This window comes from Toxoplasma gondii, chromosome III, assembly GCF_000006565.2.
Source record: "Toxoplasma gondii ME49 chromosome III, whole genome shotgun sequence".
Classification (NCBI taxonomy): Eukaryota; Apicomplexa; class Conoidasida; order Eucoccidiorida; family Sarcocystidae; genus Toxoplasma; species Toxoplasma gondii.
Genome location: NC_031470.1, coordinates 2,179,000 through 2,190,981, shown reverse-complemented (window position 1 = coordinate 2,190,981; position 11,982 = coordinate 2,179,000). Strand labels below are relative to the sequence as shown.

Genomic DNA, 11,982 nt, shown 5'->3' with positions numbered 1-11,982 from the left:
TCCTTTTAAGTTTAGCTGGCCGTTGTTTCTCTTTCTCTATCATTCCTCTTCTTTCTTGGACTTTTCCCTCCGTTTTTCGTCTGAAGGAACCGCGGAACGACAGCGAGAGAAAGAGAGAGAGAGACCGCAAGGTCGCAGTGAGCTCAGCGAGCTGTGGAACTGTTCTTGGTGTCTCCGTCGGAGGTTTATTTTCCTTCCTGCATTTCACTGTCTCTCTCGGTCTCCAGAGAAATATCGAAGAAGAGGAGAGGAAGAAGCGGAGCGAAGCAAACAGTGTTCTTCAAATCTGCAGCGCGTTGTCGACGAGAGCAGCTGCGTGCCTCAGAGAGCGATGCAGAGATCGTGAAATTTCAGCAGACACAGAGTAGAGGAGGCAAGCCGAGGAAAAGATCATGACGCGAATGAGAGAAAGAGAGAAGGTTGCGGGGAGAGGGGAAGGCGACGTTCTTCTCTGATCTGCGAGATATAGAAAAAATTCGGCGCCTTGGTGAAGGAACGCGGCACAAGATGAAATACGGGAGACAGAGACTTGGAGATGAATAGGGCCAAGGGGGAGAGACTAAGAGAGATGCGAACGGATAGGTGAAGAGCGAGACGAGGATTTTCCGCGGGAGAGGAAGAGAAAAACTGGGGGAAAGATGGAGAGAGACGGTCAGTGGAAGAGAGATATCAAGGAAGATCGAAAGAGACACAGGTCGACTTAAAAACGTTTAGGCAATGCGATACACCACTCACCCTCAGGTGAAAGGATAGAGATCTGCGTAGCTCCACCTTCGTACGTAAACATGGACTGATGCAGATACCCACAGATCACAGATCGACTCACATGCAAGTTTCCATATCTGAGGACGTGTATTCACGTATGCATGCAGATATGCACCCAAACATAGACAAATATAAATGTACATATACATATATATACATACATATACATATATACACATATATACACATATATATACATATATATACATATATATACATATGTGTATATCTGTCTTTGTGTCTAGAATGCATGCACGCTTCTCCATGTGAGAATGACGCCGATTATTTTTGGATGGAATCAAACGACGCTGCTCTGTGGACTTTTTCCAGTGCCAGGTGATGCGAAGGTCGAGCCTCATCACCCGAAGAAGCATCACAGGTTTGCCACAGAGGAGCTTCAGTGAAGTGGAGAGTCGAAGCAACCGCTCTGTACCGGACTCCTTGTCGCCGAACAGTCACATCGGCTTCGACTCTGGAATGTTCAAGCGGGTGCCTGCGCTAACAAAGCTGATACTCTGAATCTCCCTGTCTCTCTCGGGGGGCGTCTACGCTGCTTTGCTGCGCTAACTTGGATCCTTTCGCTCTCGTGTGTCAGTGAGCGGAGCGCCGGACGCAAGACTCTCAGAGGGAAACGCGAGGAAGACTGCGCGTACGGAGAGCGCATGTCTACAAGCACAATCTTGGAAATGCGTCTAAACATCTTTTCCTCTCTGTGTCATTTGCATACATGTACGCGTTTCTTCGGATCGACCAGCCGGAAAACTCAACAAACGTTCACACCGAGACTGCGCCGGTGGATTTCCTCACACACCTACTACCGTATATTTCGGTATCGGTCATGCATTTCTACGTATGCAGAACTTTATGTGTATCTGCGTACATATCCAGGACCTGCCCTGATAGGTCTGCGTACAACCGCAAGAAGTCCGACTCCTGTCACTGATGTCCTTCGTTCCCTGTGGGAAGCAGAGATGGTTCCTCTCTCTTTCGAGTCGCCGACGACAGCATGCGACGAAGATTCGTTCTTCTGCCTCAACGAATGTTGTTGTGAATAAGACACTAGCATCTAAAAGTAACTCTGTACGACTTCGCGATGAACATGAAGTCTTCCCTGCGCGTTGGGGCAAGGAACTCGCGACTTTGTCTGACTCAGACGCGAGTTTTTCAGTCCCTCTTCAGTCCCCCAACAGTCTCCTGAGCATGCGTTCTTTCTCTCCTCCCTCTCGCCCGTTGGTCTCGCTTCTCACTGTGTGCGAATCGCTCCCGAAAAGCCTTGGAGTCAACGCGACTCGCTGTTCGCGCAACAAGTTTCCTCTGCGTCTGTTCATAGTGGGAGACGCAGCCACACACACTTCATTATTTTTGACAGGCCATCCTCTCTCTGAACGACTTCAGTCGAACAGGACTGTCACAGCCGCAGAACTGAGGACCGGCATTCAAGAAAGAATCCCTCGGCCAAAACAGTAGTCCCTATAGATACACCCTTCGATGCACACGGGGATTGAAAGCAGCGCCGGAATCCGTTTGAGAACGAAAGAAGCAAGCCAGCGCTCTCCGCGTCTACGTATTTTACAGCGGGAGCTTCTAAAAGACAGAGAGCACCCGAACTTCAGAGTGTGAAACGACGGTTGCCGAGAAGGTTCGCGCGTCAGCCCCCCTCCCCCCTCAACACAAGGAGGGGAATCGCCGCGTCGTGATTGTGTCTTCTTTGCCTTCTCCAGCGAGTTGTGTTTCGTTTGAGTCTCTGAAAGCTTTCGACTCTTTGCATGAGGTTTTCAGCCATTGCAGGCTCTCTGAATTCTCGACTTCTCGTTGGCTCTGCTGGACAGACGGATCTCAACAGAGATTCCTTTCTCCCGACTACATGCCAGCCAGCATCGATTGGAGAAACGTTGGAGCCTCTCTCTGGGTCCGTGCGTCGCATGCAGTTTTCGCCGCTTTTGGCCGCCGGGTCTTGCGCGGCAGATTTGCGGCAGATCTCGCGAAAAATCGAGCACACCCTTTGAACTTTCGCCTCTCGTCTCGCTCTCCGTCATGTGCAGAGAAAAGGAGGAGGAAGAAACAAGCGAGAAAGTCCGCGGAAGGGAGACGAAGCGAGGAAGAGACGGGATCTGTGTCGTGTCTCTGTCGCAGAGGCCACCGGGAACTTGCGAGGAGCCGGCGTTTTTGACGCAAAGAGAAGGCGCCTGCTGGAAGTCTCAAGGAAATTCGGGTGGTTTTTTTTTCTTCAGCGTTAAAGAACGACGAGAAAGTGGAAACAGATGAAGACTCGGAACAAGAGGCACATGTCTCCGATGCGCTCTTTTTCTCTGACGACGTTCACACAGTCGGAAATGCCTCCCCGACCTTTTTCAGGCTTGTTGCTTCTTCAGTTTTCGATAGAGAAAGAAGAGAAAATCCGCTCTCCAGAGCTGTCAATTTTGCCCTCGACCCTCCAGTTTCGCCTTACTTCTAAAGTTGCCCTCCCGCCTCCTTGGCAGCGCTACGTCCTTCGCCTGTCTCCGTGTGAACGGACGCTTTTCTCTCTTCATTCCTTCCCCTTCCTTCGCTCGGTGTCCTCCTCCTCTCGCCTCCTTCTTCCTCTTTTCCTTTGACTCTCCCTCTCTGTTTCCACTCTCTCGCCGTCTCTTTTTCCTCTCCGCTTTTCAAGCCTTTCCCCTTGCCTCTTTTTTATGGCGGCATGGCCTCGCGGACTCTCGCGGCCTCAAAGCAGCCAGAGGCGCCGTGCTGGCCCTGCTGCCGGCCTCTCTCTCGAACAGGAAGCTCGACGAAGAAGAGAGAAGTCCGACGCGAAGACAACTCGACTTCCAGAAGCAGCGGGGACGGCGACCCATGAACTGCAGAGAAGAGAAGAGAGAGAAGAACCGAGAGGGGAAGCGAGAGAAGAAGAGAGAGAAGGAGATCTGTGGGTGTCTGTATGCGAGAGCTGCGGCGTGAGGCTTCCGACCAAGTCCCAGCGAGCGTCTTCCTCACCTCCTTTCCTTTCTGCCTTGTCGCCGTCGTCTTGTGCGCGTTTGCGTTCTCAACTCGCTGTTTCTCGTTCCAGTTTTTCGTTTGCGTCTGCCTCTTCCTGCTCTTCGCCTCCGCTCTGGGGCCTTCCCTCGCCTCCTGTCTCTTCGTTCTGTCCTGCCTCTCCCCCCTCCGTGTGTCTGCAAGACACCGAGGAACCGCCGGCTTCGCCATGCTTTCAAATGGCGGCGATTCATGACGCGCCTTTTTTCGAGAGGCTCGTCCTTCCGTGGAGAGAGACGTCGCATGCGTTGTCCTCCCCCAAAGAAGAAGAATCTTCGACTCTCTCTTCTGAGCATTCCCTGCCGCCCAACGCCGTCTGCCTCCCCGCGTCTGCGGTCTCGATGCCCGTGACCTGTCTCCCCCCCGAAGTCTCCATGTCGCCTTGCTCCTCCGCTTCTCTCTCTTCTTCTTCTGTCTCCTCGTCCTTCGCGTCGTCGAGCTCTGCTTCGGTCTCTGCCTGTCCACGAGAGAGTTCTCCTGCGCCGCCTCGGCGATGGCGGTGGCCGAGGGCCGAGAGGCGCCGAGAAGGTCGTTCGAAGGAAGGAGAGAGAGCAGGAGAGAAGGGAGAGCGAAAGGAGGGGGGAGAGAAACAAATCGAGAAGAAGGGAGGACAGGTGCCGAGAGAGTTCATGGAGGCAGGAGCGCCTGCAGACGGCTTTGCGCCTGGGGTGCGACATGCGCTGAGTTGTGCAGACCGGCGAGAAGAAGCAGCTGGCTCAGGCAGCGGCCTGCCACCGTTTGGTGGAGAAGAAGAGCGCCGAGAAAAAGGACAGCCGCGCAGCCGGGAGGACGCCCGTTTTTCGCGACGCCTTCAGGAGAGCCGCCTGGGTCTTGAGGCTCCTCCGGTCGACCATACAGAAGGGGAGAAGTCACCTCCTGGGTGGGGGCAGTCGTTCCGACTCCGCGATGGCGGCGGACTGTTTTCTTGGCGGCCGCAGCGAGAGGGAGTCGGACAGGAGACAACGCAGGACGTCGAGGAAGGCGCGTCGAGCGAGGAAATCAGAAGCGATACATCTTGGTCAGAGCTGATGGACGAAGAGGAGAGCCAGACACGAGCGAGAGAAGAAGGACGCGACAGCCGAGCGCGGAAAAGGGAGTCTGCATGCGCAGGAAGTCTGGGAAGACCCGGTGCGGGAGCTGAGGAAGCGCGTCACCTGCGAGGAGACATTCGCCAAACATGCGAGGAAGGCGCGGAGCAAAGAGAAGGGAGGGGGGCCGCCAGGACAGACAGAGAGCCTTCGGCTTCTCCATGCTTCGCTGGGGCCTCGGCGCCGCAGTGCCCCAACGCAGGGCGTCCGCAGCACCCGCGGGGAGACAAGGAAAGTGGAGACAGCGACGCGGGAGAGCGAGGAGACCTTTCGAGCAGGACCTTCGCGTCTCCACACGGCACCCTCCGCGCCTACCACGAGCTCTTCCAGGCTCAGATGCAGCTGCACTACCAGCAGTGGTATCGCTGGCACTGCATGCAGCTCCACGAGAGACAGCGGCAGGCCTCCGCCTCGCTGGCTTGCCAGCCGCCTCCCGGCGGAGCGGAGAGAGGCGATCGCTTGGCCTCGGGGCAGAAGGAGAGAGTATGTCGGAGTGGAGTCTCCGGAGACAGCGGGGAGGAAGACGAGTCGTCGGCGGAAGACGAGCTGGAGCGCCTTTTCTTTGGAGAAGTCAGCAGAACCTGCGAAAGAAACTCTCCCGGCGCAAAGAGCGAGAGAAGAGTCGCGAAAGACAATCGAGACACGGGGGGAGAGCGAGACGGCGCAGACTCAAGGTTCGAAACATATCAACCGACGGGGACCGCGCCGCCGCTGTCACGAACAGAGTCGTTTTCTTTTCCTGTTTCTCACCCTTTTTTTTCTCAGACCTGCCCTCCCTTCCCCTTCCCCCTAGACCCACCGTCGCGAACGATGCCTTCGCTTTCGATGTCTCCGCTTTCGATGTCTCCGCTTTCGATGTCTCCGGAGGCCTTCTTTCATGGGGCTCCAGGGCGTCCAGGCTGGGGTCCGCATCCGCCTCCTTTAGGTTTGCCGACTTCACAAACTGGAGGCGCCTCCCGCATGTCTTCGCAACCTGTCATAACGGATGAACCCGAGTCGACCGAGAGGCGGCTCTCTTCTCAAGCGTTTTCCGATCTCTCGTTTTTTCCGCCGTACGCCTTCGTTCCTTCGCAACTTCCAACTGGAGCGGCTTCCGTCGCCTGGGAGGAGGCACCGTGGCTGCCCGGCCTGGCTCACGAAGGCGCGAGAGACGCGACGCCTCCGGCACCCTCCGCGGCTTTGGGCTCTCGAGTCCAGACGGCGTCGCCGACCGCGGTGGTCGTGGGCGGCATTGGAGCCGCCTTGTCCTCGCCTGACGAAAGGCTGGAATCGACGTCTGAGAAGCCGCCCCAGAGCATCCCGCCGGCCAGGGACGCGCAAGCCTTCTCGGCTGTCTCGTCGCTCTCTGCCTTGTTCACTTGGAGCCTTAAAAAGGAAGGAAACATCTGCGAGGCAGAGACACCCGGCGGCGGGCCAGGTGTTGTCTCCGTTGACCCGCGAAGCTCGAAACCTCAGGGAGACTCTGGCTGCGCCGCGCCGGTTCCCGGTGCGAGCACTACGCGGTCGACAGCTCCCTCGGAGACCTCTCAAGGCGGCGCATCCATCGACAGTGGGGCTCGCGGAAAAGCTGCAAAAACGAACTGTCTCGTTCCCTCTCCTCCTTCCTCTTCTTCCTCTTCTTCCTCTTCTTCCTCTTCTTCCGCTCCATCCTCTTCTTCCGCTCCATCCTCGTTTTCTGCCTCTTCCTCTTCAGGTTCATCACACTCTTCAGACAGAGAGCGTGGTGCGGCAGGGAAGGAGGAGGGGGCGAGAGAGAAGGCCCAGAGAGAGGACGGGGATGGGAGCGAAAAGAGGAGACAGATCATCCTGCCTCTTCCGTACTGGGCGGCAGAGGAGGACGCGGGGGCGAAAGTCGAAACTGAAGACTTCAGCGGTGAGAGCGATGTGCGATCCCTTTCTTCGTCTCAAGGGTATCGAGAGGGCGCCATAGACAGCGAACAAGATTACATCCTGTGGAGGGGACAAGCCGCAGGTGTCGACTTCGCGGACTCCAGGGAAACCCCACACTTGTCCGAGTCGCCGCGCTCCCTTGCCCGTGAGAGTCTCTCAGCCTCGCCAGCGCGCCGCGTTTCTTCGAGGCCTTCGCGACAGGGCGAGGCGACGGGAGTCCCCGGCGCGCCTGGGGACGCCCACAACACAGCGGAGCCAGGCGAGAGAGGTCCGGAGACGCGACTCAGGTCGGCTGTGGAAAGCAACACTGGCGCGAGTCTCGGATTTCTCCCCGCGTTTCTCTTCGGCGCTGACAAGGCTCGAACTTCGAAGACGAGGCTGCCACCCGCGAACATCGACATCGACGTTGTCATTGGAGACAGTGAAGGAAACAGGGGATGCGTCGCAGGAGCGCCGGCCGCGGGGGGTGCGGCGCTCCTGCTCCGTCGACGCCGCTGCTTCCAGGAGACAGCAGAGGCTCGGCAGAAGACTCCAGGGCGAGAGGGCAACGGGGAGATATCTCGCCAGCGCTGGAGGTTCGACCGGTGGAGACCGAGCGAGAGACAGGAGGTCGAGGGCGGGTGGGAAGCAGAAAACTTCTTTCAGAAGACGCGCAGCTCCGCGTCCTCTCCCGGCGGAGACACCCTCACACAGAAGAGTCTCCAGAGGTTTCTGCGGGGAGCGACGGAGACGGCGAGGAAGTCGATCCTCGGCCGCAGCAAAGAGACACAGGACCTCGACAGCAAGGGGGAAGACCTAGACGGGATGTTCGTCATCTCCTGGGGGGGGGCTGGCGCTCCGGAGACCACGACATCGGAGAAGAAACGTTCTCCGGAGACCAGAGGCAAGCCAGCAGATGTTTCGAGAGACAACGCAGTAAGAACAGGGAGAAGAAAAGGGAGAGCGTTTGCAGGAGAAGTCGACGAGACGGAAGTCGAAGAATCCGCAAGACGTGAGAGCGGCGAGGGGACCGCGAATGCCACCGCCTCACAACGTCCAATGCTCGCTTCAGATGTCTCGTTGATTCAAACGCACTCGACCGCCGGTGATGCCGGAAAAACTCATTTGGGTCTCAAGGAGATGGCGGCCATCGCTCCCCGACAAAGACACGACCCTTCGCTGTCTTCTCTCCCGTCCTTTTGTCCATCCTCGGGGGCTTCTTTGCCCTCGTTTGCCTCCGCAGCCTTCCCCTTCGCTGCACAGACCCAGGGAGGCGCTCTGCTCTCTGCGTCCTTGCCTCCTCTCTCTGAGTCTCCCCACGAGTCACCCTGGCCCTCGCTCGACAGTGCCGCGCGCTCCTACCGAGCCGGGGAGAGACGCGCCGGAGCTCCCCTGGAAGCCGCAAAGTCCCGCGACTGCAGATCGCAAGGCGCGGCCGAGGCGCCGAGAAGGGAGACAGAGGAGACAGATGGAGACGACGAAGACGAGGCAGGGACTGGAGTGCGAGACGGAGCAACAAGGGAGGAGGAGGCGGCGGGGGGGCAGGAGGAAGAGGACGGCGGAGGGAAGAGAGGAGGTCGACTGAAGGAAGACGGTGATGAAGGATATCGGAGATGCAGAGGAAGAGTGTCTTCCAAGAGGATGGAGAGTTCTGCGGAAGTACACACCCGCGACGAGGAGCGTCGCACAGGAGACGACAGCCTGTTTGAGGAGGACGATGGAGACAGCGAAGTCGCAAGGACAGACCAATGTGGAGAGACAACATGGCCAAAAATGAATGAAGAACGATTCCTGGTGCACCAGACTCACGCAAGTCGTGCACATACGCGTAGCGCCTCTCCTGACCTTTCTCACTCGTCTTCTTTCTTTCCTGATCTCTCTTCCTACAGTTGCCGTCTTGTCTCTGCATCCCGACAGTCAGCAGCAGGATCTTCTTTAGGTCCTTCGTCTCGCTCTTCATCTTACTCCTCCTCTGTTTCTTCCGCCCCCTCTTCCGCTTCGTCTTCTTTCTCTTCTTTCTCTTCCTTCTCTTCTTCTCTCCCTTGGAGTGGCGTGGTGGATGCGGCGAAGTCGACCGCAGCGGCGGCGGTTGCGGCATGTCGAGCAGCTGAGGTAGCTGCGAAGACGTCTTTTTCTTCTCTCTCTTCTTCTCCGCTCTCGACGTTCTTTCCTGCTTCGGGGTCTGGGAGCGGTCGCACGAAGCGCAGCGAAAAACTCTTTCATCGAGCGCAAAGCGGAGACATCCCGAGCGCCGCGCAGGTCGAAGAGGCAGCGCGGCGGATGGCGGGAGAGCGAGACGCGGGCGGACTCCTCGAGTGGACGCATGGGGAGGACGGACGAGGAAATCGTTTGAGGTCGGTGTCTCCTTTTCTGGCGGGAGCGAAGCGCGTGGAGCCCCCGGCGGGCACCGCGTCCTGCTCAGCCGCTCTCCGGAGGCCTCAAATTGGGGAGGACAGGACGGAGGCGTCGGAGGCCTTCTGCTATCCAGAGACCTGCGCAGGCGACGTACGACCAGACGACAGAAGCAGAACGCCACCCGACGCTCGTTCCGGCTCTGCAGATCGTTCCGGCTCTGCAGATCGTTCCGGCTCGGCAGATCGTTCCGGCTCGGCAGACGCATGCAGAGCACCCGAGAGCGCAGGGGCGGGAGGCGGGCAGGAGCGGAGACTGGGAGAAGGCGAAGGAGACAGAGGAGGAGACGAGAGGAGACCGAGCTCCACAGAACGAAGAAGAGCTGTTCTTCAGGAACAGCAGTTTCTCCTCATGTTGCAACAGCAGCTTCTCGTTGAAGAGGAGCTCGCAGAGGACGAAGAGGAACGGAGAGAGGTCACGCAAACGAGCCAAGAAAAAGAGACTAGAGGAGGAACAGCACCAGAGGAGCGGAACGGAGACAAAGAGGTGGAAGAGAGGACGGAGGAAGAGCAAAGCACGATGGAGGAGGGAGAAGAGGCAGAAATGGAAGAGGGGAGAGAAGATGGAGGGGCAAAAGAGATCCAGGAAGGCGAACGGACAAGGGAGGAACAACAGATGAGCCAGACAGACGAAATGGAGAAGGACGAAGAGAAAACGAGCTGTGAAGCGCAAACCGTGGAGACAAGGATGGCAGAGGAGAAGATAACAGAGGAGAACCACGGAGGAGGTGTGCGAGGCGAGAGAGAAGGCATGACAGGGACAAATGGAAAGAAGAGAGAGAAAGCGAGACGCCGAAAACGAGGGCAGCGGCGATGAAGAAGAAGGCTTGTGGGTCGCAAATTCCAGGAAATGAAGAGAAGGAAGAAAGTGAAGAAGTCTGAGGGAAACAGGAAGAGGACTTCTCTTTCACGGCAGGAGAGTGGCTTTTCGCAGGCTTAAGGAGACGTTTGTGCGACTTTGTGTCTGGCAGACACCAAACGTTCTTTCGTTTCTTTCATCTTCATTTCAAATGCGGAACTCGCTGATTCTCGACTGTTTCAAGACGCTCGAGGGTTGTCCGCGATGTTTTCTCAGTGATATGCCCTGCGCTTTTTCGTTGCCTTTTTCTCGTCCTCGTGCTCTTCTCTCTTCTTCGAGCGTCTCTCTTTCTGCCTCTCTCTGGCGGCTCTTCTATCTCTTCGAGAGCTCTCTGAAAGTCTCTGCCGCGGACGCCTCCGGTGGTCCACGCTTGCCTTTTTTTCTTTTCCTTCTTTCTGAGGGGAATGGCCTAGCTCCCCGAAGCGGGCAACTTGCTGTCTGCCCTTCAGTCCTTCGTTCTCCCCCTCCCCCTGAGGGCGTTGAGAACTCGTAGGAACTCCTCCTTGTCGGGACGGATCATTTGTACAGTGACAGTTTGTACTTGTAATGAGGGAAGACGGCTAAGATAATACTAGCAAAGAATACAACAAAGGCACGGGCAAAAGATTCTTCTCGAGACTGAAACGACAGGTTTCTCCGGCCGCCCCAGCACAGGCACAAGGCGCCGGATGGAAAGAAACTTTGCTCTCTTTCGCTTCTTCAAGGGAGCGTTTCTAGAGTCACATGGAAACCGAGAGCTCCATATACCACAGAGTACGAGACCGCGTCAGGTCTTCTTTAATCACGAGCCTCTCCCTTCCCCAGAATAGAGGGAACTCCAGCGATCTGCGTCGAGCAGTTTCGCCCACACACAAGGGTGAACGGCCACAACAGAGAGGGGCAGTTTCGAGTCTGTGAAGAGCGCATGCAGCGACAGAAAGCGGGGATCCGGTGCAGACGCTAAAGCCAAGAACAATCTCGGCCGCTGAACAAGGTCTGACCTAAGAAAATGCATAGGCCTTTCTCCTCTGACGATAACAGCCTTTTGCCCACACTAAGGAACCCGCAAAATACCTCATATATATATATATATATATACGTTGGTGGTTCACAAGGACTGTATGCAAGGACTTTTTCGCGAGCGGTAAAAAAAATCTGTGCCTGCTCCCTCTGGATACCCCCTCTCTCCCTCTCCATCTCATCGCTCTACATCTATTCAGATACAAATCTATATATATATATATGTATTTGTGTATACGTATATGTATGCGGCTATACATATATGCAGGTGGTTGTACGTGGTTTCGTTTGCTTCGTGGGGTTTCTGGCCGGGTCGTTTCTAAATTGTTTCGTTCGTGGAGACGCCGCGTTTGCGCAGGTGCGTCTGTTGGTTTTCGAATGAAAGAGCTCTGGACGAGATAGCGGATTGGCGCGCCGCAACCTGCTCCGTCCAACGAGAACTCACAGGCACACGCTCCTGTCACGCGAGCGCATTCCGACAAAAAGCCACTGATTAGTTTTCTCCCTAGACTGCCAAAGTCATGGTGCAAGATGCAGGAGATTCGCTTGCCTGCAGAGGCTTATAGGAGACCCCACCAGAGTCAACATCCCAGCACAAGCAGTTCCAGCGCGGCTCCGAATTGACCGCCCCGCATCGGCCCAGGTCCTCCCGGAGAAAGAGAACTCTGTCGAAAAAGAAGACTGAGACCTTGAACGAAGGATGCCCTTCTTTTCCTCCAGCTTCCCCTCGGCAGATGGGCGAAAGTCTCGTCCAGACGGGAGGTCGACCGCCTTTTCTCGTCGAAGCTCCGGTTACTCATCTGCCTGTGCCGTGGATGTCAACTGAGAGACAGAACACCCTCGGCCCAGGCCGGCGACAGGACGGCGCAGGCCGAGTCGGCTTTTGGACTCGAAAGAAACGAAGCGAACATGGAGAACAACTCGCGACTGTTCACGGTCTGCCACAGAGGCGAGAGAGAGCCTGGTGCATGTTTCGAGG

General features: G+C 56.6%; 1 protein-coding gene across 1 annotated transcript; it reads left to right on the top strand.

The window, feature by feature from the left end:
• The first annotated feature begins 2,772 nt into the window (after positions 1-2,772).
• On the top strand, positions 2,773-11,165 carry TGME49_299100 (hypothetical protein). Its single transcript, XM_002371737.2, has one exon. It carries the CDS (start codon positions 3,438-3,440, stop codon positions 9,960-9,962), a length of 6,525 nt encoding a protein of 2,174 aa, XP_002371778.2. The 5' UTR covers positions 2,773-3,437; the 3' UTR covers positions 9,963-11,165.
• The last annotated feature ends 817 nt before the right edge of the window (positions 11,166-11,982 follow it).

Bases quoted from the DNA above. Each gene is read 5' to 3' on its own strand.
- TGME49_299100 (XM_002371737.2), top strand. From the start codon at position 3,438: ATGGCGGCATGGCCTCGCGGACTCTCGCGGCCTCAAAGCAGCCAGAGG.